The 22,735-nt window shown below is 63.0% G+C and overlaps 1 protein-coding gene across 4 annotated transcripts in view; it reads left to right on the top strand.

Annotated features, from left to right (window-relative positions):
• MAD1L1 (mitotic arrest deficient 1 like 1) overlaps window positions 1-22,735 on the top strand; it is a 322,840-nt gene that overhangs the window by 167,121 nt on the left and 132,984 nt on the right. For 3 of the 4 annotated variants that reach the window (XM_040455714.1, XM_040455713.1, XM_040455716.1), the window contains 2 exons: window positions 5,344-5,484; window positions 18,347-18,403. In XM_040455714.1, coding sequence (XP_040311648.1) covers window positions 5,344-5,484; window positions 18,347-18,403 — 198 coding nt within the window. The remainder of the gene's footprint in view (window positions 1-5,343; window positions 5,485-18,346; window positions 18,404-22,735) is intronic. The other variant, XM_040455715.1, reaches the window with a different exon arrangement.

The following is a 22,735-nucleotide window of genomic DNA, read 5'->3' as shown; positions in this document are numbered from 1 at the left end:
TGACTGTTGCCCTCCGTCCGAGGTGCCGTTTCTCCCTGATTTTGATAGAAACCCTCAGCCTCCCAGTGCTCCCGTCACCCAGCCGCTGCCTCCTCTTTCCGGTTTGTCCTTTGTGTGCTTTCTGCTTTGTTCCTCAGATTTCAGCCACATCTGAATCGCTGTTCTACTAGTTTATGTCTTTGAATTGTTATTTTACCTTGTTGAGCTTTATTTAATTTGCATTTTGGTTTTGTTTTTGAATTTGCTTGTTTCTTTGATGTCCTGTTTCTTGCTAATAATTTAAGTCCCTTTCTTTATTATTTTGAGTGTACCGTGCACGTTTTCCATTTCTGCTTCCGATTATTTTATTACCTGAGTACTGTGGGTCTAATTCTCCTAATTCCAGTGCTTGCTGGTCTATTTTCATTTTTCTTGTGCGATTTATTTGTATTTTTTACTGTTACCTTACGGTCCTTAGAACTTTCTCTTTGGAACTTGTTTGATGGGCAGAGCGTGGCCCTGCTTTCCCAGCCGGGAAATCTCTGCGTGTGCTCCTGCCACGAGCCTGCTCGCACTGTGGTCTCGGGTGCTGCGCACAGTTAATCCGCCGGCAGTCAGCGCTGTGTGTGCCTATGTGGGTCGGTACCACCATCTGTTTCTTTGTAAGGTTTGCCCCCTGTGGATACCGACTTTTTTGGTCCTGGTTCTCTGCTCTCGTCTCCCACCCGGTTCGGGCACCTGCAGGAAGGGACTGATTCCAGTGCCTCCCCGGGAGACTCCTGCTCCGGGCTCCAGGGCCGGCCGTGCCCCCTGGACTCAGGAGGAGCCCAGGAGACTCAGGGGTCAGTTTATGTGAGCGGGGCACGTGCGAGGGGCAGTGTTTGTTAGGGCCACGTGCCGGGGTGTCTGTGCCCGGGGGCCCGTGGAGTAGGGCGGCTCTGGTCTTTGGGAACCCAGAAGGACACAGCTCATCCGACACCAGTCAGGGCGATCGTGCGCAGAAGCAGCACCTCCCCTCTGGCCTCTGTCCCTGTCGTGGCCCGGCATTGCCTGAGGAGGCAGGCTCTGAGCCCTGAACCAGACTCCGCGGTGCCTGCGGCTGCCGCCGCCTGGGAATTGCTGGGGTTTGCTGTCTGGGCACACGCGGGAGGAGCCCCAAGAGGGGCACCCCAGGGGATCTGTCACCCAGGGTTTGCACCGGTCGGGGTTTCATGTCGGGGGCTCGGTCTGTGATGTGGGGGCTTAGGGTCAGACGCTCCTCCCTGGCCTCAGAACAGGAAGGCTTTTGGCTGGAGGGGAGGAGACGCCGGAAGAGAGAACCCTGACCCCAGAAGAGAGGCCCCAGGGGCTGTGCCTGCTGGATGTCCCTCACTGGTTTTTCGGACTTTGCACCTTTCCCCGTGTCCTCCCTCCTTCCTGCACCCTCTCGGGGAAATTACAAAAGCCTGCATCCCGGCCCCGCGTTGGGGGCTGGAGCGCTAGTGTCCCTGGGCATCGCGTTGGTGACCATGGCCCGTGGGACTGCGGAGGCGGGGGTCTGGGTCCCCGGGACCAGCCAGGGGTGAGAGGTGGCAGTGGGGCCTGCTGCTGGCAGGCCTGTCCCGTGAACAGAGCAGTCCTCGGGGCAGAGGCAGGATTGGCTAGCACAGCCCGGCCAGTGTGGGCCCCAAGGGCAGGGAGGACAGTGGACGTCGTCTTCCCAGGCAGACCTGTCTGCCCAGCCCCATGGAGAAGAAGTTACCGCTCCTGGTGGAGGGTACTTTGGGCGGTGGGGAGCGGCCGCGGCTGAGATGCATACCGCCCACGTCCGGGGCCCACCAGCGTTGGTTTCTCTGTTCTGAGCTGCCCGCGGAGGGGCTCTGGCTTCCGCATCAGTAGATACAAGCCCGACCAAGTAGGGCATGTTTTTAAAAATGCTCTTGGCTCGGGGCGCCTGGGTGGCGCAGTCGGTTAAGCGTCCGACTTCAGCCAGGTCACGATCTCGCGGCCCGTGAGTTCGAGCCCCGCGTCGGGCTCTGGGCTGATGGCTCGGAGCCTGGAGCCTGTTTCTGATTCTGTGTCTCCCTCTCTCTCTGCCCCTCCCCCGTTCATGCTCTGTCTCTCTCTGTCCCAAAAATAAATAAACGTTGAAAAAAAAAAAAAATGCTCTTGGCTTTCCAGAGCGTGTCAGCTGGTTGTCGCGGATCCTCGGTCTCCACGCCCACGCCCCTGGGGTCGGCATCCTTACTGCGGGAGACCCCAGACCCTTGGTGCGTGCGCAGCCCCTGTGCCTCAGCTTCCTGTCCAGAAGGCTGAGGCCTGCCTCGATGGCCACTCATTCCCAGCGTTGGGGCTGGCTGTGCACCGTCGCCCAGCACCGCCTACCAGCCCTGTCCCCTCATTTCTGCTGAGGAAGGAAGCATTTAGTTTGTCCAGAGCCCCTGGTCTCTGCCCTCCTCAGGTTCCGGCCCCTTACTGGGAGCATTCCAGAGCTTCCAGAAGATTCCTCCTGTCCTTTGGTACCAACCTGCCTGCGGGGCTCAGCGCTGGTTGGGGAGGTGGGCCGGAAGACAGGACGGCTGGGCAGGGTCTTGAGCCGTCAGTCCTGCGTCTGTCCTGGAGTCGGGTACTGGCCCGTCAGCCCTTGGCGGGGAGGGAGGCTCCGTGTCCTGGAGGCCCGGGGGCAGGAGGGCTGGTGACTGTTACCCACACGCGAGGCTGCCGGGCCAGCGCGCTCCTTCCCAGACGGCTGGGGTGGCGAGGGCGGGGCGGGGCCTGGGGTTCATCTGCGCGTGGGCGACCGACCCTGCCCTCAAACACGCGTGGAGCTGCCAATGACTCTGTGACCAGCAGGCGTGCTCAAAGTCACACGGGACTGCTCTGCGCCCGGCGGCAAGTGTCCCCTTCTACTTCTTCGGGCGGGTCTCTGAGGCCTCCTCGCGGACCGGATGCCTGTTTGTTCAGAGATTAATCATCGGCATTTGCTCAAGTGGAAACAAAGCAAACTTTACCACAAGCGGAATTGGTCATTAAAAAGTCATTATCAAATAAAACCAGCACACTTGGTCTTTTGCTTTTCCTAGTAATGACACAGCGACGTCTTTAACGGGAACGAAGACGAACTTGCTCCCAAACGTTTTCCTCCTCGCCGGCCGAGGCGCCCGCACACCCGATGAAGAGTGCCGTGCTGGAGGGCGGGTTGTGGGGATTTATTGGTCAATCAGGGAGACGATCGCAGCTTGCTCAGGAAGGCAAGTCCCCCCACCCGGGCCCCCCGGGGCGCCCGCACTCTGGTAGGGACGGCTCCGGTAACCAGCTCGAGCCATAAAAGTCAATACGAAGATAAAGGATTTCAATAAAATTGTGACACTCGATAAACCTTCCTGTGGAAACAAATTTCCCACGGACGTGCGACCAGTTCCAGTTGGATTTGTAACTTTAATTTCTCAGTGAATTTCTTGTCATCAGCTAATTGTGCAGTCGCGGCCGGGCGAAGACCGAGTCTGAGGCTCGCGAGCCCTGTGCCTTCCTCCGGTCCCACCCGAGAAGAAGGGGCCTCTCCAACCCAGAGGACGTTGAGTGGGGGGGTGTTTCGGGGCCGTGAAGGTGCCTGTGCGGATTGTCCCTGTGGTGCGCCTGGTCGCCCTACCCTGATGGGACAGCGGCCGAGAGCCGGGCCGGCGCAGAGCCAGGCAGTGCCGGGGCCGGAGCGGGTGCGCCGTGAACCCGTGGAGGTGTGTTTGCCGACACGGATGAGGCCACTGGGCCTCGTTCACGGGGCGGTGCGTGGACGCTGCATCCGTGATGGCGTCAGCCCTCGGGTCTGCCGTGTGTGAGCGGGGATTAACCCACTAATCTGGGAACTGATGCCGGGGATGAGTGCTCTGGCCTCGGGGCCCCGGCTGGAGCAGAGTCGGGCCAGACCTGGCCCGTGCACAGCCCACCCTTCCTTCCTGGGCTGTGCTGCCCCAGGCAGAGCCCCGGAGCTCCGTGTCCCACGGCAGCAGCATCTCTGGGTGCCTGAGTGCGATCTGGACCCTCAGGCCCCAGCCCAGACTGCGGAGCTGACCCCCGGGACACTGGCCCACGTGAAGCTCTGAGACGCGTGCGCCGGTACACCTGGGTGTCTGCGGGGTGATGGGATTTTCTCCCTGCGGGCTTCCCAGGTGACAGCAGCCTGCAGAATGTGGGGCGGGAGAGCAGGTGCCAGCCCCAGCTCAGGCCTGTGTTAGGGCCGAGGAAGAATCCAGGTTCACAGGGCACGAGAACGGATGGTGGGCAGCCCACAGGGGAGACAGAGGCTCCTCTCTGGGTACGGGTGCCCTCTGTGCAGACCCTCCGGAGCCGCTCGGCTGCTGGACCTAGGGACACCTCAGGTCTCTGCGACCTTCCCTGGCTGGCCTCCAGAAGGTTGTCTCCCCACATGAACATCTGAGGAAGGAATCTTCCAGTCCTGGGCAGGAGAAGCCACCCATGCCTCCCAGGGCCCCTGACTCTGGTTCACACTCAGCCTTAAGCGTTTCTGGCAGGACACCCCTGAGCGGTGGCTTCTCTGCGGAGCTTGGTCCTGATGCAGTGGCATCGGTACATCCTTCCCCAAAACCTGGTGCGTCTTTTCAGGGGGCTCTCCCTTTGTGCAGGAAACGGAGAAAGGGTGCCGGGCCTGGCTGGTGCCCAGTGACACATCTGTGGCCTGAGATTGGGGCCCCAGGCATCCTGGGAGCTGTGTGGGGAGACAGGGAGCTTGCTAAGGCCAGAGCTAACGAGTGGGGAGTCAGGGGCGGTTCGCATCTGGGCGGAAGGAACGTGCATCCCGCTTCTTGCTCCCACCCGGTCGCCTGCTGCTTGGATGGATCTGTCCTCTCTCCCGACTGCTGCGTGCAGCCTTGCCCAGAGGCCAGGTCAGGAGTCACAGGCGGTGAGGCATTCAAACCCACGGCCTGGCCTGGTCCCACCGCCGCTGTGTTCCTGGGACCGTGTCTGGAGTTTGGCGGCCCCCGGGGCTGGCGGGATGGGATAGAGGGCCTCTGCGCAGCTGGGGCAGTCAGCAGGCCCGGGGAGGGGTCTCTGGCCACCACAGGCCTCCACAGACCCTTCAGCTTGAGGCCGGGCGGTCGTGGGGCGCACCCGGGTCCAGCCCGGCCTTGGCCTGTGCTCGGGCTGCTGGTTCAGAGCCGCTCAGGCCCCATCTTGGCCTCACGGGGCTCTGTGAGGATCCAAACGCCCCTCAGCCCTTTGAGAAGCCACATGAGCCCCCCACCCTCCAGCCCGACAGCCTGCCCACCCTCCTGCTGCCTCCGTGTGGCATCTGCTGTCACGTCGTGCGTGTTCCTCCGGTGTCCCGTCACCGTCCCCGGCCTGACTGCCTGCTATGTGTGCCGACAGGAGCGAGACGGCATGCGTGCCATCCTGGGGTCCTATGACAGCGAGCTGACCCCGGCCGAGTACTCGCCCCAGCTGACCCATCGGATGCGTGAGGCCGAGGATATGGTCCAGAAGGTGCACGCGCACAGCTCGGAGATGGAGGTGAGTGTGCGGGCGGGCCCGGCGCGTGCGGGCTCCGTGCCCCGACTGGCGGCCGGGGGAGGGGGGCCGCCAAGGGGCCGTGGCGGTGCTGTCGCGTGCAGACCTTCAGCGGTGGTTTGAATGGCTGTTCCTGCCGCACCCAGCGAGTCGCCGTAAGTATCTGCGTGTTAATAGTCATCTCCTTACGGCACACCTGGTGCCATGTGAAACCTTACCGAGGAGAGATTTGTGGGGAAGGCTCTCTGACCCCTTCAGTCCTCCCTGGCGTGTTTTACGTGAGAGCTCCCTCTTGTCCGTGTGCCGTGTGCACCCTCCTCAGTACGAGGCCCGCGGTTCCGGCACCTCCAGGGCCGTGTTTGGGGTGATGGGGTCATGGGGGTGACTTGAGAACCTACGGGCCGGCACGGTTAACCTGTCTCACCTTTCCGGGCCTGCACGCGGTCTGTCTCCCCGGCTCTGGTAACCTCCATGAGGGCTCACCAGGGCCCGAGCGGCTGCCTGCAGGGAGGAGCGGGCACAGGGGGGCTGGCCGCCAGGCATTCCCTGGCCAGGCTCCCCGCTCCCTGTCCCTGGCCATTCTGGAACATCAACAGGCAGGTGGAGGGAAGCTCGCTGCCTTCAGGTGCCCGCGATTGGCAGCCGGCCCCCTTTGGGGAGCGTAGGCAGTGGTTGGGTCAGTGCACCCTGGGGGTCGGGCCTGGACCCTGTCTGGCCCTTCTCAGAGGCCCGGGTCCCCTGTGGAGAGCTGTGTGCCTCCTGGCCCCCAGCAGGTGGCAGCAGACGAAACCCCAGGTCCTGCTCCGTTCAGGCTTGCGGTGGGGCGGGGGGGTGTGGGGGCTCCCCAGCCCTGGCTCCTTCTCTCATTGCCGAGACTCCCCTGGCCTCCCTCTGGCCTCTCTCAGAACCTGTGCCGGGAGAAGACGAGGGTGTCCTCCCCCTCCTCCCCGGGAGGCCGAGGTGGCTGCCTGGCACATGTCACGGGAGGGTGCGGGGCAGGGGTGAGGACGGGGGTCTGGGGCAGGGTGGGGTGGCGATGCCCGCCACGTGCCAAGTCTCAGAGCTCCTTCTGCCGGGGGACCCGGTGTCCGACGAGTTCAGTCCCATGCCAGCTGCTGCTGGCACCGAGGGACCCCTGCTCTCGAGTTGGCCGTGGGACCGGGACCCATCACGCGGTGCGAGGGAGCCGGTGGGGGAGCCCCGTCTCGCCCACTTGCGGTGACGTGTGTCACCCCCGCAGAGAGGCCACGCCGTCTGATCAGGGTGTGGGGTGGGACGCGGTGCTCTGGCGGCCGGAGCAGGGGCAGCCCGGCCGCTTGCCGGGACCGCAGGGGTCCCTGCCACGCACGTGCGCAGAGAGGCGCACACGCAGCCAGTGGCACTTTGTGCGCTTGGAGGAGGGCGGTGGCTCTTTAGCGGGGGTCTCGCGTAGAAGGGAAGAGACGGAGATGCGCCAGATTCCGCGTTCCCCTGCTCCTTCCGTGCGGCCCGTCGGTGGCACGGAGACCGGGCTCACTCAGTGGCCGCCTTGCAACTAGCGACCGTTCTCACGCAGGCTCTCCCGTGGCACCAAGACCGCCCCGGTTCCCCCTTGAGAGGCACCCCTGACCCGCTTGTCACCCAGGAGGAGGTCTGGGTTAGGGAGAAGGGGGCCCAGCTTTAGGAAGTAAGCCCATAGCAACACAAGGAGGGGCTTTGGGGGGGAGGGGGGTCTTGGGTTCAGGAAAGTCTTGGGGCGAGCTCCCAGATGACATGGACGTCATGCCTGCCATCGGCGACACCAGCAGGAACAGGGGGTGGGCACCGTGTGGCAGCTGGAGCCAGACCGGGGGCCCAGGGCCAGCTCTGCCTCTCCTGTTGTCACCTTCTGTGACCGACGTCCATCTCCTGACAGGTGTTGTCCTGTCCTGTCCCCTGGCCCCGTGGGTGGTGACTCTCTCTGCAGAGCAGGGGGAGGAGGGAGAGCGCCCGGGGGCATTTCCCCGTGCTCGGGTCAGGCACGGCGAGGGTCCCGGCTCAGGCTGCGGACGCTGTCCCCCTGCAAGCTAGCAAACAGGTCCCTCGGGAGTTGGTGGGGTCGGGAGAGAAGGGCACGGTGCTCCCGTGCTGGGCCCTGTGGGTGGTGGTGGTGGACATGAGTCGGGGTCTGCTCTGTTTAGTTTTTTGTCCGCTCCCGGGTCTGGGAGCCTCATGGACGTGCCCGAAGGCAGGGACAGAGCCTTACTTTAAGGTGAGGCACCGAAACCCAGATGCTGGCCTGACCTGCGTTTGGCCCCGACACGCTTCCGTGGAGCCGAGCCCTGCAGACCCAGGCGTCCCGTCGATGGAGGGCGGGCACGTGAGGGTGCCGGTAGGTTCACGGTCTTCATAGGGAGCATCTGCTCTGTGGCGGCCTGAGGGGCCTGGCCAGACCCTCCTTCCATCTCCAGCCTGACCGGTTTGAGGGACGGACCTCCGGGTCCAGACTGTCCCCCTCAGGGCAGCTCGTCACGGGCACACAGGGTCCCCGAAGCCCTTTCTCCCGTCCCTCAGCCGTGGGGCTGCGCTCCAGATAGGAGCCCCGACCCCTCCCTGCCTGCAGGCCTGGGCTGCGACCTCAGCTCTGCCTACCTGCTTCCTGACCCCCAGCGGGCAGGCGGACCCGGGAGAGGCCTGGGGCCCAGTGTCGGGCTAGGGCCGGGGCGGCCTGCTGGTCCAGTCCAGCGGCCCCAAGGTAGGGAACGGTCACGGGTGCCCCAGCCTTGCCTCCGCTCCCCCTCCCCTGCCCCCCCGGGTCACAGAGGCCACATGCTGACCCCGGATCCTGTAGGCCGCAGAGTGCCGCCTTCCAGGGTTCAGGGGCTGTTTTCCCGTTCTTATTTATTAAACAGGAACGTTTTATGTATCAGGATCTCGGAGAGCTTCAAAAGCTGCTCCAGGGGGCCTGACAGAAGTTTATTAGTTGAGCATCGTGTATTGGCACACAGTGAAAAGTTATGTAACTTCATAGAACCTGGTTGTTAAGGTTCCTTAGTGCCTCCCAGACAAGCCATCCGTCACGGTGCCGATGCAGGCAAAGCACCGGGGGCACACGGAGGCCCAGGACGAGCAGCCTTGTGCCGAGCGCTCGCTGGCGAGCCCCCGGAGTCGCTCCCGTTTTGTTCAACCGCCTTAAGGAGCCGCGGGGAGCCGCGAGGGGCGTGCAGGGAGAACACCCCCACAGCCCGCGGGGTCTGATTACGGCGGCGGATTAACTCTCCGCAGCTCCCCGCCCGCCTGATGGATTGCCGGTCTGGAAGGCAAGATCCAGGGGGACGGAGGGAGAGAACATCGTTGCCATGCCGCCGCTCGGCGCGCCTGGCGGGGGTGGGGTGTGCACCTCTCTCTCTGCCTCTCCCCACCGCCACCTGCTGCTTTTCCTTTTCGTTTCCGCGCGGCCTCTCTTTCCTTCCTTGTTGTCTTTGTGTTCGGTCCTCACGCTGTCCTTAATGTCTTCTCTCTCTCACCCCCCGCTCTGCCACGACTGCCATCTGCGCTCCAGCCCTCACCCCGGGCCCCTGTGGCTCCTCGGTCGGGTCGGCAGGTCAGCCTTGTCCGTAAAGGGCCAGGTGGTAAGTTCCGTGGGCTGTGTGGCCACACGGTCGGCTCTGTGGTTGTGGCAGCTGGAAGGCAGCTTCCGGCCGTCTGTGGATGGTGGGGGCTGCTGTGTCCCAGTGAAACTTTACTGGCAAAACAGGTGGGGGGGCCTGGAATTGGGAGGCCAGCTGTAGTTGTCGGATGCCTGGTCTAGCCCCGGCTCTTCCTGGGACCCCCGGGATGCTGCTGCTTGACGTGAAGCCACCCCAACGGCGTGGGGCTCCCGGGCCCGGTTGGGTGGCACTGGGCCCCACGCGGCCTGTCCAGCACAGCACGCGGTATGCCCTCACACGGGCCGCGCCAGTGGGCCCACCTGTTCACTGATGGGGAGGATGGGGGCGGGGCGAGTTTGACGAGGTCCCCTGCTTCTTTCCAGGCGCTGCAGTTCTCTTGCTGAGCTTAATCGGGTGGTTCTAACGTGGAGCACGTCTGAGTCCAGCAGACACGGCCCAGTGAGGCGGACCGGGGAATGCTGAGACTGGGAGAATCCCAGCGGCCCGTCTCTAGTGAAGTTGGTGCCACTTTGCGTGGAGTTTATTTATTCCATTTAATAAACCGGCTGCAGAGGTTGATAGCACGCGTCACGAACCTTCCTCCGTCGACCGAGCTATAAATATGCAGCTCGTGCTGCTCTGATCCAACATATCAGCCCGATTTGTTTTTCCAATTTATTTAATTAAAACAGATAATGGTGCTGTTGGCTTCAGGAAGGTGTGCGGAAAAATCCCGATTTCACATGGCGGTGGGTCCGAAAGCACTTCCCTCCTCCAGCACGGGGAGGGTGGCCGCCCCGATGCTACCGGCCGCCCGCCCCGCGCTGCCTCTGCGAGGGTCCGACCGCAATGCTTGCGCCCTCCTGCCCTTGGCCTCCGGAGGAACCCCGGGGAGCTCACAGATCCGCGTTACTTACAAATGTGTCTGCTCGTTCTCCTTGCACAAAGACCTCAGGGTGACTGTCCTGGAAAAAAGCGCCCACAACACAGTGGAAAATCTCGAGGCAGCGTTAAACTGTATTACAGACAAAGGGAAACAAGCAGGGGTGAGTGAGAAGAGCCGGGCCCGGGGAACCCTCCGCAGGGAATGCTACCCGGAGTGCAGGTGGGAGACCCAGGGGAGGCAGACGTCGTGGGGAGGCACTGGCTCCTGTGCTCGGGACAGAGGCGGGAGGCCCGTGCAAGACGCCTCACGGAGCCCCGGCCTGCGCGTGTCGCTACCGGCCGCCCCGCGGGTCGGGCCGCTGCCCCCTCCTGCGCTCTGAGAAGGGCGGGCGCTAGGCTTGCGGAGCCGGCTGCCGCCAGCTCCGCTGATGTGTGATTGGCCCCTACGAAACGACAGACACCCAAGGGGTGCCGGGTGGTGCCACACTGACCCCACCGCTGTGGCTCGTCGTCGCCCCTGCGTCGCCCGGCCTCCCCCGCCGGTCATTTTTGTAGCGGGAGCAGAGTGTGATCTGCTGTCTTGGCGGATCCAAGCTCGTGACGCCGAATCATTAGCGTGCTCCTGTCCCCTTGCTGCGTGTGAGGCCCCCACGTCTCATTGCCCTCACGCCTGGAAGCGAGTACGCTCTCACCCGCACCCCGTTTCTCCCACCTGGCCCTGGCCGACCGCGTTGCCACTCTCCCTTTCTGCGAGCTGGGCGTCCTCAGGGTCTGCGTGTCCGTGACGGTTGGCAGCGTTTTCACGTGTCTTCCTTACTTTTCGCTTCACGCAGTGTCCTCCGGGTTCCTTCGTCTTGTCACAGATGACGGCGTCTCATCCTTTTTTGAAGCTAAATAACGCTCCATCGTGTATGGGTAGCGTGTTTGTCCGCCGTCCACCGGCGGGCGCCTCGCCTCGGCTGTTTGCGTGTCTGGGCCGCCGTGAGTCGGGCCGCGGTGAACCTGGGCGTCCGGGCCTTCTTTGAGAGGGAGCTTTCGTTTCCTTTCGACACGTACCCAGAACGGGAACACCGGATCGTACGGGTCATACTTGTACTTTTAAGTTTTTGAGGAGCCTCCCACGGTTTCCCCTGGTGGCTGCGCCCGTTTGCGGTCCCCCCAGTGGCGCACGACGTGTCCCTCACCGACGCTCGCCGTCTCTCGTCTTGTTTAGCACACCCGCCCTCGCCAGCGTGAGGGGCACCTGACCGGTCCCGACGTGCGTGTGCCTGATGCTGCGTGCGCTGAGCGCCTTGTCGTGGACCTGCCGGCCGGCCGTGTTTGCGGCGCCCTGTCGCGGATTGGCTGGGCGTCCGTGTTCTCGGGGAAAACTGTGCATCCTTTGCCCACTGTTTGTTTGGGTGTTTGGTGATTTGATATCGGGTCGCACGAGTTCCTCACATACGCGGTTGTTAACCCCTTATCCATGTACGGTTCGCAAATACTGTCTCCCACCACCTTCCGTTTTGTCAGTGGTTTCTTGTGCGGGCAGAAGATTTTTAGTTGGATTCAGAGCCACCGCTTTAGTTTTGCCTTTGTTGTCTGTGCTTTTGATGTCAAATCAAAAAAAACAAAACAAAACAAAAAAAACCATCAAAAAGATGAATGAGCCTTTCCTGTTTTCTTCTAGGACTGTTATGGTTCCAGGTCCGTGTTTTGAGTTGATTTTGTGCGTGTGGTGTAAGACTAGGGGTCCACTACTGTTCCTTTGCGTGTGGACATCCAGTTTCCTCAAGGCTGTTCCTCGAAGAGCCTGTCCTTGCCCCGTTGTGAATCCTTGACAGCTTTACTTCTGGGCTCCCTGTTCTGCCCCGTCCGTCTGCATGTCTGTTCTTGTGCGGGCGTTACACCGTCTTGATTACTGCAGCTTCGTGGCAGCTTGAAATCAGGAAGTGTGATGCCTCCAGCCTAGCTGTCCTTATTTAAGATTTCTTTAGCTATTCAGGGTCTTCTGAGGTTCGGTACATATTTTAGGATTACTTTTTCTGTTTTTGTGACAAATGCCGTAAGGATTGCATTGAATCCGGAGTTTCCTTTGGGTAATGGACATTTTAAAAAAATGTATGTATTTATTTTGAGCGAGAGAGAGGGAGAGAGAGCATGAGCGAGGGAGGGGCAGAGAGAGAGGGAGAGAGAGCATCCCAGGCAGGCTCCGTGCTGTCAGTGCAGAGCCTGACGTGGGCCTCGAATTCACAAACTGGGAGATCACGACCTGAGCCGAAACCAGGGGTTGACTGCTTAACCGGCTGAGCCACCCAGGTGCCCTAGGTAATATGGACGTTTTATAACAATATTAGGTCTTCCAGTCCGTAAGTGTGGAATGACTTTTTGTTTGTGTTTTGTTCGGTTTCTTTGGTCAGTGTTTTACAGTTTTCAGTCTATAGGTCTTTCACCTCCTCCCTTAGATTTATTTCTGGTTATTTTATTGCTTTTTTGATGCTGATGCAATAGAATTGTTTCCTTTTTCAGATTGTTCGCTGTCAGCCTATAGAAACGCATCTGACTTTGGCGACGTGAGTTACGAATCCTGTGACTCTACTGAATTTGTTGGTTACCTCTAACGGTTTTCTGGTGGCGTCTCATTTCCTGCATGTACGGTCATGTCACCTGCAGGGACAGTTTCACTTGTTCCTTGCTGACTGGGACGTCTGTTTCTTTTTCTTGTCTGATTGCTGTGGCCAGGACTTCGAGTACTGTGTTGAGTAAGCATGGAGACAGTGGGTGGTACCTAATTAATTGTTATCACGAAAGCGTGTTGATTTTTGTCAGGTGTTTTCTTTGCATCTGATAAAACGATCGTATGATTTTTATGCTACGTTCTGTTAATATGGTGCGTGCCGTCGCTTGATTCGTGGAGGTTGAGCCGTCTTTGCATCCCAGGGATAAATCCCACTTGGTCACAGTATGTCATCCTTTTAACGTGCTGTGGAGTGTGGTTTTCTAGTACTTTGTTGAGGATTTCTGCATCTGTGTTCATCAGGATACCGGCTTGTGGTTTTCTTGTAGCGTCCTTGTCTGGCTTTGCCTCGGGCTCATCTTGGCCTCGTAAGATGAGTTTGGAAGTGTTCTTTTCCCTTCCATAGTTTTGGAGGAGTTTGAGAAGGATTGCTAATAATTCTTGAACTGGTCTCGGGCCTTTCTTTGTTGGGAGATTTTTTTTATTACTGATTCAGCCTTCTTGTTATTGTTCTGTTTGAATCTTCTGTTTCTTTGTGGTTTATCCTCCAGAGCTTGTGCGTTTCTAGCAGTTCATTTGTTTCTTTCCGATCGTTTGCTTTGTTAGTAATTGTAGCTAGTAGTCTCTTAACGAGTCTTGGCACCTTCGAGTGGTCTCTTGTAATGCGTCCTCCCTTGTTTCTGGTTTAAGTCTGTCAGACTTACTTTTAACTGAGTTTCACTAAATGTCCGTTTTGGTTATTTTTTTAAGACACCAGCTTAGTTTTGGTCATCTTTTCCGTCCTCACCAATGGAGAGTTATCTCAGTCCACCCTCTCTGGGGTGACAGCTGGAGACCCCTGTCCAGCCACCTTGCTGGCGTCCCAGCCCAGTGCTTCTCCTGGCTCATTGTGGGGATGCAGCACCTTTGGGACTGGCCTCTGGTTGTCTCGCTCCAGATTAAACCTGTGGCAGTGGTTCTCAAACTCGATGCACATTTGGATGGCTGTGGGCCCCTTCCTCAGAGGTGTGGGGGGGCTGGGCTGAAACGCTGTACCTGTGGCGAGCTCCCGGGCGACGGGGCAGCTCCGGTCCCTGGCCACGCCGAGAGCCCTGCCCCAGCATGAGCCCCGGGGCTGCCACACGGGAGGGACCGAGCCCTGCACGGGGTCCCGGGCTTCGCCACGGAGCGCCTCACAGGGCTGGGCGTGCTCTGGGGCTGGGAGAGGCGCTGGCCGCCTGGGTCACGGGGCTGGCCTCGGTGGCGTGGACGCTTCTACCTGACAGGCTGCGGCAGCCGCGGCCGGCTGGCTTCGGGCCGTCACCTGGCCCTGTGAGCAGGCTGCCCGCTTAAGGTGCCCGCGGGTCTGTTTTGTGGCTGCCATACACGCTGGGGGTGCGGGCGGCTCTGCTCGCCCCTCGTGGTCTCTGCTGGGCAGAAAGCACGAGTCGGTCTGGGTCCTGCACCCGGCGGGGCCCGCAGACCCGCAAGTGCGGTGGAGCAGAGGGGCCGGTGGCCCGAGGCCTCCGGCTCCTTCCCTGCACGTGCCCTGCGACTTTGGGGGTGCCCCCTCCGTGGGCTCTGACTTCCCCTCCTCCTGGCCAGGTGTCCTCGTGTCCTCCCGGCTTGGTCGGCCAGCTGCGGCAGCCTGTCGCGGCCTGCGGGGACTGCCCCTCGGCCGTGCCCGGGCTCCCGCGCTGGCAGGGCGCTGGCTCTTCATACATAGCAGCTTCTCACCTCTGGGTAAAAATAGCCACGCGAGGTCTTGGTGCAGCCTCTGCCTGTCACAAGTGGCGCGTGGGCCTGGGGCACGAGTCTGAGTGCAGCGGCCACCCGGGGGCCCGGCCGGAGGACGTGTCCCCGAACCGGGAAGTGCCGTGTGAGCTGCTGGGCTGACGCGGCTCTGTGGCCACCCCGGCCTCTCTGCACGCCCCGTCCCCCTCACGCGTGCTCCCGGGCGTGCTGCCTCCACGCGCGGGCACTCCCGCCAGCCCCTCTGATTTGCAGACCCCCGGTCGGCTGGGCTGCAGCTTCAGGGTCCGGGGCCTCCCGCGGCTGCTGTGGGCGTCTGTTCCCCGCAGGTGGTGCCTCCAGCCTTGTCACTGCGACCGGCCCTGTAGACCAGCCTGCTGCTCCCTGGCCCCTGCCTCCCTTCTGAGCCCCCTGCCAGCTCTGTGCCTGCAGAGCCCCCTCTTGCCATCACCTCAGGACCCCCCGGCGTGCAGGACGAGCACCAGTTTAAGCTTACTGGTCACGGGCGGGCCAGGGGCCGGCAGGGTCACGGGAGTGACACCTGAGTCCCGTGCAGGGCACGCGGTCCTGCCTGGGTGGAGGACACAGGCGTACTACTGCAGCACCCACCCCCCCGCCCCCCCGCCCCCGCCCAGGTCCCCAGAGTGTGATCGCCAGCTGCAGGGAGGAAGCCGCCCCTCCTGGGAGCCTGGCCAGAAACTGCAGTGTGTGTGCCCCGCTTGGACTCCCTCCAGAACACGGGCAGTGACCACTGCTCCCCGGCCCCCAGCCCTCATGCACCTGTCCAGGGGCTTCGGGCGCACCAGGCGCACGTCCCCCTCTCCTGGGCCGTGAGCCTGGCCCTCTGTGCGGCCTCAGCTCCTCGGGTGTTGTGAGTGGAACAGCCCAGGGGGCGTGTGGGTGGCCTGGTGGCGCTCTGCTGCTCAGGGGACAGCCCGGCTCTAGCACAAGTGTCAGGGACGCGACCGGAGCGAGTCACCGCAGGGCCAGGCCGGTGCTGCCGGACAGGCCGGCCCAGCAAGCAGCTGCTGTGTGTGAAGACGGGACCCCACGGGCGGAATCGTGTCCACCCGCCGCCTCGGCCGGTGCTGCTCCCGGCCGTGTTCCCCAGCTGCCCCGGACGTGCCTGCACGAGTGCGGTGACGCCTGTAGGGACAGTACCACAGAACGAGTGACCGGCTGAAGCCCAGTGGATGGGCTTTGACCAGCGGCCTGTGTCGTGTCCCCTTCTCAGTCCTCCAGAAAGGCCGGCGTGTTGGAGCTGGTGGGACCTCGGCAGGTGCCGGGGATCGTGGTGTCCGGGCCGGGCCTCCCGCGGGGTGGGTAGACACGGCTGGCGTGCCACACGGGCGCCTTGTCCGCGTGGGCCACTGTGACTTAGGCCTGGTCGCTGACCGCACCGCTTCGCCTTAGCGCGCTCTGGGGAGGGCGGGGGGGCACGTTCACGTACGTGTGCTGTTGGGGTGGGGGAGGTCTGCGGAAGAGGCGCCAAGCACCGGAGGAGGCCTGTGTGGCATCAGATGTTTTGTTCATGGCCGGCGCGCTAGGAAGGCCCGCGTTTCCTGCTGGGAGAGCTCGCAGAGCGGCCGCCGTCCACCGGGCGTCTCACCGGGGGCCCACGCTGGGTCATCGGAGCCCGTCACTCGGGGGCGGTGGGCTGCCGGGACCGCTCCTCTGCACCCCCCGCCCTCTGCGCGGGACGGCCCCTGCATTTCTGGACGCCTCCCTTCTCCCTGGCTCGGCGGCTTGGGGCGGTGCCCCCCACCGTCCTGTTGCGTCTGTGGGACACGTGAAGCGTGGCCAGTCCCTCCGGCGTCGGCCTCCCGGCCTCCCTCCCTGGCCCGAGTTTTCCTGAAACTGCTTCGAGGCTCGTCTGCCTGAGGGACGTGAGGTGAGCGCTCGTTTCCCGACGCCGCCTGGACGCTCCTCCGCACAGGTTTCTGCCAGTTACTCTGGTTTCTGGGTGTCTCTGCTGCCCTCGTGCTCTCTATCGTATAGCAGCCCTGTTTCATAGCCCGGGTCACGCGAACGCCCGAGAGGCACGCCGCCTGGGTCCGCTTCACACGGCGGCTGGGGGTTTGAGCGGAGCGCGGAGCACCATGGATCGGCCTCTGCCTGTTCATCCTGGCGTCCGGGCCTTGGCTCACCCGTGTCCTCGCAGAGGCCGTAGTGAAGTGTCCCGCACACGTCGGCGGAGTTCTGGCCTCACCACCCGGCCGGGGGGCCCTCTCTGTGGCCTGGACGTCCCGGTGGCCACCACCGCGTCTCTGTGGCTGGCTCGCCAAGCGTGCGTGCAGGCATGTGGCCGGCTCCCGGCGTGGCCACGGGCAGACGCGGCCCTGTGCTTTCCGCCTCTCCCGGCTGACCTTGCACGGGGGCTGCCGGCCGCGCCTCTGTGTGCACGGCCGCGCCACAGTGTGCTGGGTCACCCCTGCCGGGGGGGGGGGGGGCAGCCGGCGGTTTCGGATCTCAGCTCTGCGGTGCTGGCAGGGGCGGTTTTGCGCCCATCAGCTGGGCGCACGGTTCGGTTTCCTGGGAGCGCATCATGGGCTGGGTCGCCGAGCGAGAGGGGAAAGCCACATCACCTTCCCGAGCGGTTCCCTGGTTTTTAACCCTCCCCGCCACGGGACGGGGCCTCAAGCCCAGCGCTCGGTCCTGATGCTGGTGTGCGGTTTCAGGTTTTCAGCTGGGTTTCGTAGCTGGAGTTTTGGGGCTGCCGTGCCGTGGCAACGATTCTGTGCCTCCCGCGCTTGCCCCGTTCTCGGTTCTCCTGAGAATGTCGCTCTGGGCTCGCACGGGCTCGCAAAGTACCCACGAGCTTTCAGCGGGAGCCCTGGCCTCCTCGGAAGGGTTGGCGCACGCGGACGTCGTCACGAGAGACGCGCGTCTCCCGCGGCCTGACGACCCGGTGCCGCCGGCCTCTCCCTGCTCGCCTCGGGAGCTGCATCCTGGGACCCTCCAGCATGTCCTGAGAGTCACGGCAGGGGTGACAGCTGTGTGTCCGTCCCCTGCCGCTCCAGGAAGGACAGGGTCTGCGGTGTGGCAGAGACCCTGTGGCCGCCGCCAGGTCCCCAGCAAGCCCGGTGCTTCTTCAGGGAGGTGGGTTCAGCCTTTCGCTGGCGGTGTCCAAGTAGCGGCCCCTCAACTCCCTTAGTACACCTGCGCTCACTGTTTCCGGGCAGGACGGAGGCCTCTTTCTCTCCCCGTGTGAGTGTTTCCTGGCCTCTTGCTGCTCAGGAGGCCGTTTCCTGGCCTCTTGCTGCTCAGGAGGCGTCGGTGCTGGACCACGGGCGAGCCACGCAGACCACGCTCGTGGGCGCCCAGGTGTGCCTGGCCCGGCTCTGGGCGCCGGGGGGCCGCTCTGGAGTTTGGTCTGCTCCCTGTTCCACGGTGGCGTCCGTGGAGACGTAGCGTGCCGGCTGGACTGCCCAGGCCCGCGCGGCTACCCCTGAGCTCCCGCCTGGGTCCCTGGGACCTGGCCAGGCACCTCCGTCGGCTCCCACGGTCGGGAACCTCCTTTGCCTCTCTGCCCTGGGGCAGTACGGGCCGGGCCCCCGGGACGGTCCTGCTGGTTGGGGGGCGTCCCGGATTTTCCTGGATGTTGGTCCTGTTGGGAAAGTCCCCCTGATTGCTTCTTCCAGAACGTGAGCTCTCCAGGAGGAGGTGGATTGCAGCCCCACTCTTGCAGGGGCGTGGAAACCACACCTCGGTCGTCTCCACGCGTGTAACTGCATCGCTGTTTTGGGCAGCAGGTGTGGGCGTGCGCTTGCGTGTGTCTGCTGGCCACCCCCAGTCACCTCCTCCAAACGGCGGGAACGTAGGGCCACCTCCTCGCCCCCGGGGCCCCTGTGCGCAGCAGGCAGCGTGGGCGGTGGAGAGGGGCAGCGGGAGGCCCACTGACCCTGCTTTCTGTCTTGTCTTGAAGGCTCAGCTGTCCCAGGCCCTGGAGGAGCTGGGAGGCCAGAAGCAGAGAGCAGACATGGTGAGTCCCTCGGTGGTGGTCTTTGTGTCCACAGGGAGCTCAGGGTGGGGGTGCCTTAGACCCTGGGTGTGAGGAGATCACGTCAGGTGCAAGCCTGGGGGTCCCTGATGGCCACGGCCCTTCCTGTCGTCAGAAACACCAGTGGGAATGGAAAGGGTGTGGTGGGGCTTGGAAGCCGGGTGCTGGCTCCCCAGCGGCGGGCTGGTGTGGGGCCGTCCCCTGGTTCACTCTGACACGGGGCCGACCACGCACCTGGTGCCCTAGGTCGTGACCCATCCAACATAGAGCAGACTCGCACACCGTCCTGAGCGGTGCAGGGCCCGTGGCCTGGCGATCCGTGCCTTGGCGCCCACGGCCACGTCGTCCTCAGGCTGTCCCCCAGCGGCCGGCCCACAGCAGCCCCACCTCCCAGGGTGTGCACCCTGAGGTGGCCACCGGGCTCCACAGCCCCCGTTCCCCTGCTGAGCTTGTGGAGCCCCCCAGCCACTTGGCAGGTTTCCTCTCTGCGTGTTCTCCTGGGACCATCCCCCCGTCTGCCCTGCACCCCTGCCCCCCGGGGCTGCGTGCAGAGCTGGGTGGGGGCAGGGGGCAGGCACCGCCGAACCTGGCCTGGGTGCCCAGTACCAAATGGCTTCCTTACCTTGTGGGACGGACCGCGCCCTTGTGCCACACAAGCCGTAAGGCCCGTCGCACTGCTGCGGCCACGGTCTGGCCTCTGTGGGGACCTAGCCACCAGGGTCACAGGAGGGCCACAGGCCACATTTACAGGTGTGCTGGGACTGCCCCACCCCAGGACGCACGCCATCCAGTTGAGATCGGGGCTGTGGGGTGAGGAGTTGGGGTGGGCCCTGGGGTGCACAGCGCAGCTCAGGGTTCCTAGTGTGGTGTCATATCTTGTCGGTCCCTGACTTTGAGCGGGTCACCTGGCCTTCACCTGCAAAATAAGAGTGGCCCACAAGGGGACATGCCACGCCCTTGGACTTGTTTCGTCCGTCCTGCAGTTGTCCCCCTGGCCGCTGAGTGTCCTGTCTTAGCACTGCTCTCGGCCATAGCTCAGGGCAATGGAACACTCAGGAAGCAGCCGCCTGAGGCTGGCTGTGCTCAGAGCCCCTGACGGGTGGGGGTGAGGGAGAGTTGCAGGGGTGCGTGGTGGGCAGTGGTTCCACTGGCCATGCAGAGGTAGACGCAGGGAGAGTATGAGTCCAGGAGTCAGAGATGGCAGGGTGGCCTGGGAGGCAGGTGAGGGAGTCACGGGTAGGATGGGAAGATTGGGGAGGGCAAAGCCGGAGAGAAACTTGGGCGTCTGAGAGGCCAGTGGATGCCGGGTGCCGGGTGCCTGGCCCTGGGGTCCGAGCTCCCGAGGCGAGGCCAGCAAAGCACCTGGACATGTGTGTGTCCCGGGGGCCGGCGTGCATAGTCTCAGGTTCGAGCCCTCCCAGGCCACTCCAGCACCCAGGAGCCGGGCCCCCAGGGAGGGCGGCTGCACCCATCAGGAGCACATCCTGCTGTCACACACGTGTTGTTCAAAGTGCACGTCGGCCCCGCTGGTCTTTGCGCCTTGGGGGCCCCTGTGGGTGCGTCCCGTGCCCTGAGTGTCTGAGTTCTCTGCGGCCAGCATTCATTGTTGACCCGTCTGTCACTCACGTGGGTTTACTCTCTGCCTCCGTTGTGTCATCTGAGTTGTTTCCCGTGTGTTTCCGTATTCTCCTTCCCACTTGGAGGGAGAACAGACATGGCAGTGGCCGGGCCGGTGTGGGTCCAGGTGCTCACTCAGGCCTGCGAGCCTCTCTCCTCTCCCTGCCTCCTCCCCAGGCCCTGGGTCCACCTCCTCCGGCCGGCTGGGCCCCCAGCGGGTCAGGAGGGACTTTTGTCCCTGCCGTGGGCCCTGGTTGGCGTGGGAGGAAGAGTGAGGCCCCACGTGGGGCCGGGGCCGGAGCTCGCAGTGACACGGGGATCGAGGTGACCCTGGATCTGGGTCCGCGGCCCTCATGCGGTTTCGGTGACGGTGTTGGCGATGGCTCTGGCCAGGGGCACCCGGCCCGGTTCCTGGGCCGCCTCTCCCAGCCTGCTGTTTTCTGGCCCTAAGTTGATTCGCTACTTAGGGAAGGAGAGGAAAAAAAGAAAAACTTAAACATCTGTAGCTAATTGCAGATGACAAGACAAAGACAGTTTGCCTTTCTGTTATTAATTAGCAAACCTGTGCTAATTAGGAAGCATGGCATCATTCAGGCTTTTCTCTTTAAGTGCAATTAGTATCACAAGGAAAGATGTCCTGGGCCATAGTTGTATCATTAACATCCCTCACCCTAATTAGATACGGCCGGCCGTGGCTGGAGAAATGAGGTTTTTGATTATCAAACTCCCTCTAATATTTTACATACTCCAGGGAGCAAGGATGGCAGACGTATTTTCCGATTTAAGGGGGAATGACGCCCTCACGACTCTGGGAACTAAGCAGTCATCCACCCTGAATACCGTTCCCCCCTGTGGCTCCCGCGGGCTCCCACTGCCAGCCTCTGGGCCTGCGCAGCAGGGTCAGCCGGGAGGGGCTCTGGCGGGTCGGGCACTCCCTGGGGGGCTCCGAGGTGTGGCGGCGTCCCACTGGGGCAGGGCAACATCGGTGAGCGAGCGTGCGGCCCTCTGGGCCCGCACCGAGCTTCTCCCTGCCCGCGGCTTTCATCCTGAGACGCCAGGCTCGCTGGCTGTGGCTCTGAGGGGCTGGTGCGCGGATCACGGGAGATGCCGGTGAGAGCCGATTTTCGGCTCTGCGAGGGGCACGCACACCCGTGTGTGCCTGCTGATGCGTCTGTCACTGTGAAAGCAGCATCGAGGGCCGGGAAATCGGCAGAAGGGGTTGTGTGAGCTTCCATTGTTCAGTGCTGGCAGCCAGCATCCGTACGTGCCTGCCGCCCGAGAACCTGGCCTTATCGCAGCCTGCCAGCGTTGCCAGCTGCCTTCCGGAAAATTATTACAAGAACCTCCTGGTTCTCCGACTGACAGTGACTCATTTCACGTCCTGGATCCGTGCTGCCACGGGACCAAGCCAGGGTTGGGAGGACCCCCCCCCCCCCGCTTCGATGGGAGAACTTCATCCGTGCTGGGCGAGTCAGGAAGGCTCATGGGGGACATCGCTGCAGGGACCAGCAGGACTTGTGTCCCTGAGGCTGGTGGCCATCTTGGGTTTGGGTCAGCCTGTTCATTCGCAGGGCTCCATGCCCGCAGAGCAGTGTCTGTGTCCCGCCGCTGGGGCCCGGCATGATAGAGGGAGGCGTCAGGGCCCGAGACGGCAGGCTCCAGGAGCTATAGGAGGGGGAGGGGGGAGGGGGGACCCGGCCCCAGAGGCTGCAGGGAGCTCGCCTTCCTGAGCCACCGTCTGAGTCAGTCTCTCGCAGGCGGCCGTGTCCCCAGCCTGACCCGGGCTTGACCTGCTTCACTTGCCTGGCCATCTGCTCTGAGCCGACCGGGATGGTCTGGACTGTTCTGTGCGTGTCCCGGGACCTGGTCCTGCCCGCCTCCACTCACTCCCGGCATCTCCCGGTGTTTGTTGCTTCTGCAGCTTTATGCCAGCTGCCGGCCATGTCCCCTCGGCTGTGTCCTCCTCCTGGCCGTGTTCCTCTGGCCGTGTCCCTGGCTGTGTCCCCTGCCATGTCCCCCTGGCTGTCCCGCTTCCTCGGCAGAGCCATGGAGGAGACAGGCCTTCGCTGCAGGAGAGCAGATCCGCTGGCTGGCCGGTGGTGCTTGGTGCCCGTGTTGTCTTCTCCCGTGTCAAAGCGACGTCCTCATCATCTTTGTGTGTCCAGTGCGTGGCCTGGAGCGAGCACCCCAAGTCCGCGAGCAGGTCGTGAGGTTGATTTGGGTCTGGTGTCTGTAGCCGGGGCCAGACCCAAATCAACCTCATGACCTGCTCCTGAGTGTCCCGAGCACCGGGGTGATCGCGGCAGCTTATTGACGCACGCTTACGCGGCCTTACGGCCAGCCGGGCGCCGTTCTGACAGCTGTGCAGACGTGAGCTCCCGGAGCCCTGTGGCGTGGCCCCGTCGGCGCCTGGCCTTACCCTTCAGGAGGCAGAGGCCTGGGTTCCGGCGGGTTCCAGCTCCAGTGACTTTGCGGCCACCGCACGCCTCTGCCTGGGCCTCCGGGACTCCTGTCCCTCGTGTCCCTGACCGCGCTGACCCACATTAGCACAGACTGAAGGGCCGTCGGACGCCCTGGGAGTGGCTGTGTCGGGCCCCCCACCCACGCCGTGGCCAGCGCACCTTGCCGGCGCGTTGCCCGGCAGCCGCCCAGATTCACTGCTGGGTGCTGGCTCCCGGGGGCGAGCGCCTGGGCCGG

The sequence above is a fragment of the Herpailurus yagouaroundi genome, unplaced genomic scaffold, assembly GCF_014898765.1.
Source record: "Herpailurus yagouaroundi ecotype Mexico unplaced genomic scaffold, PumYag 216, whole genome shotgun sequence".
Classification (NCBI taxonomy): domain Eukaryota; kingdom Metazoa; phylum Chordata; class Mammalia; order Carnivora; family Felidae; genus Herpailurus; species Herpailurus yagouaroundi.
This window is presented reverse-complemented; position numbering and strand designations above follow the sequence as displayed.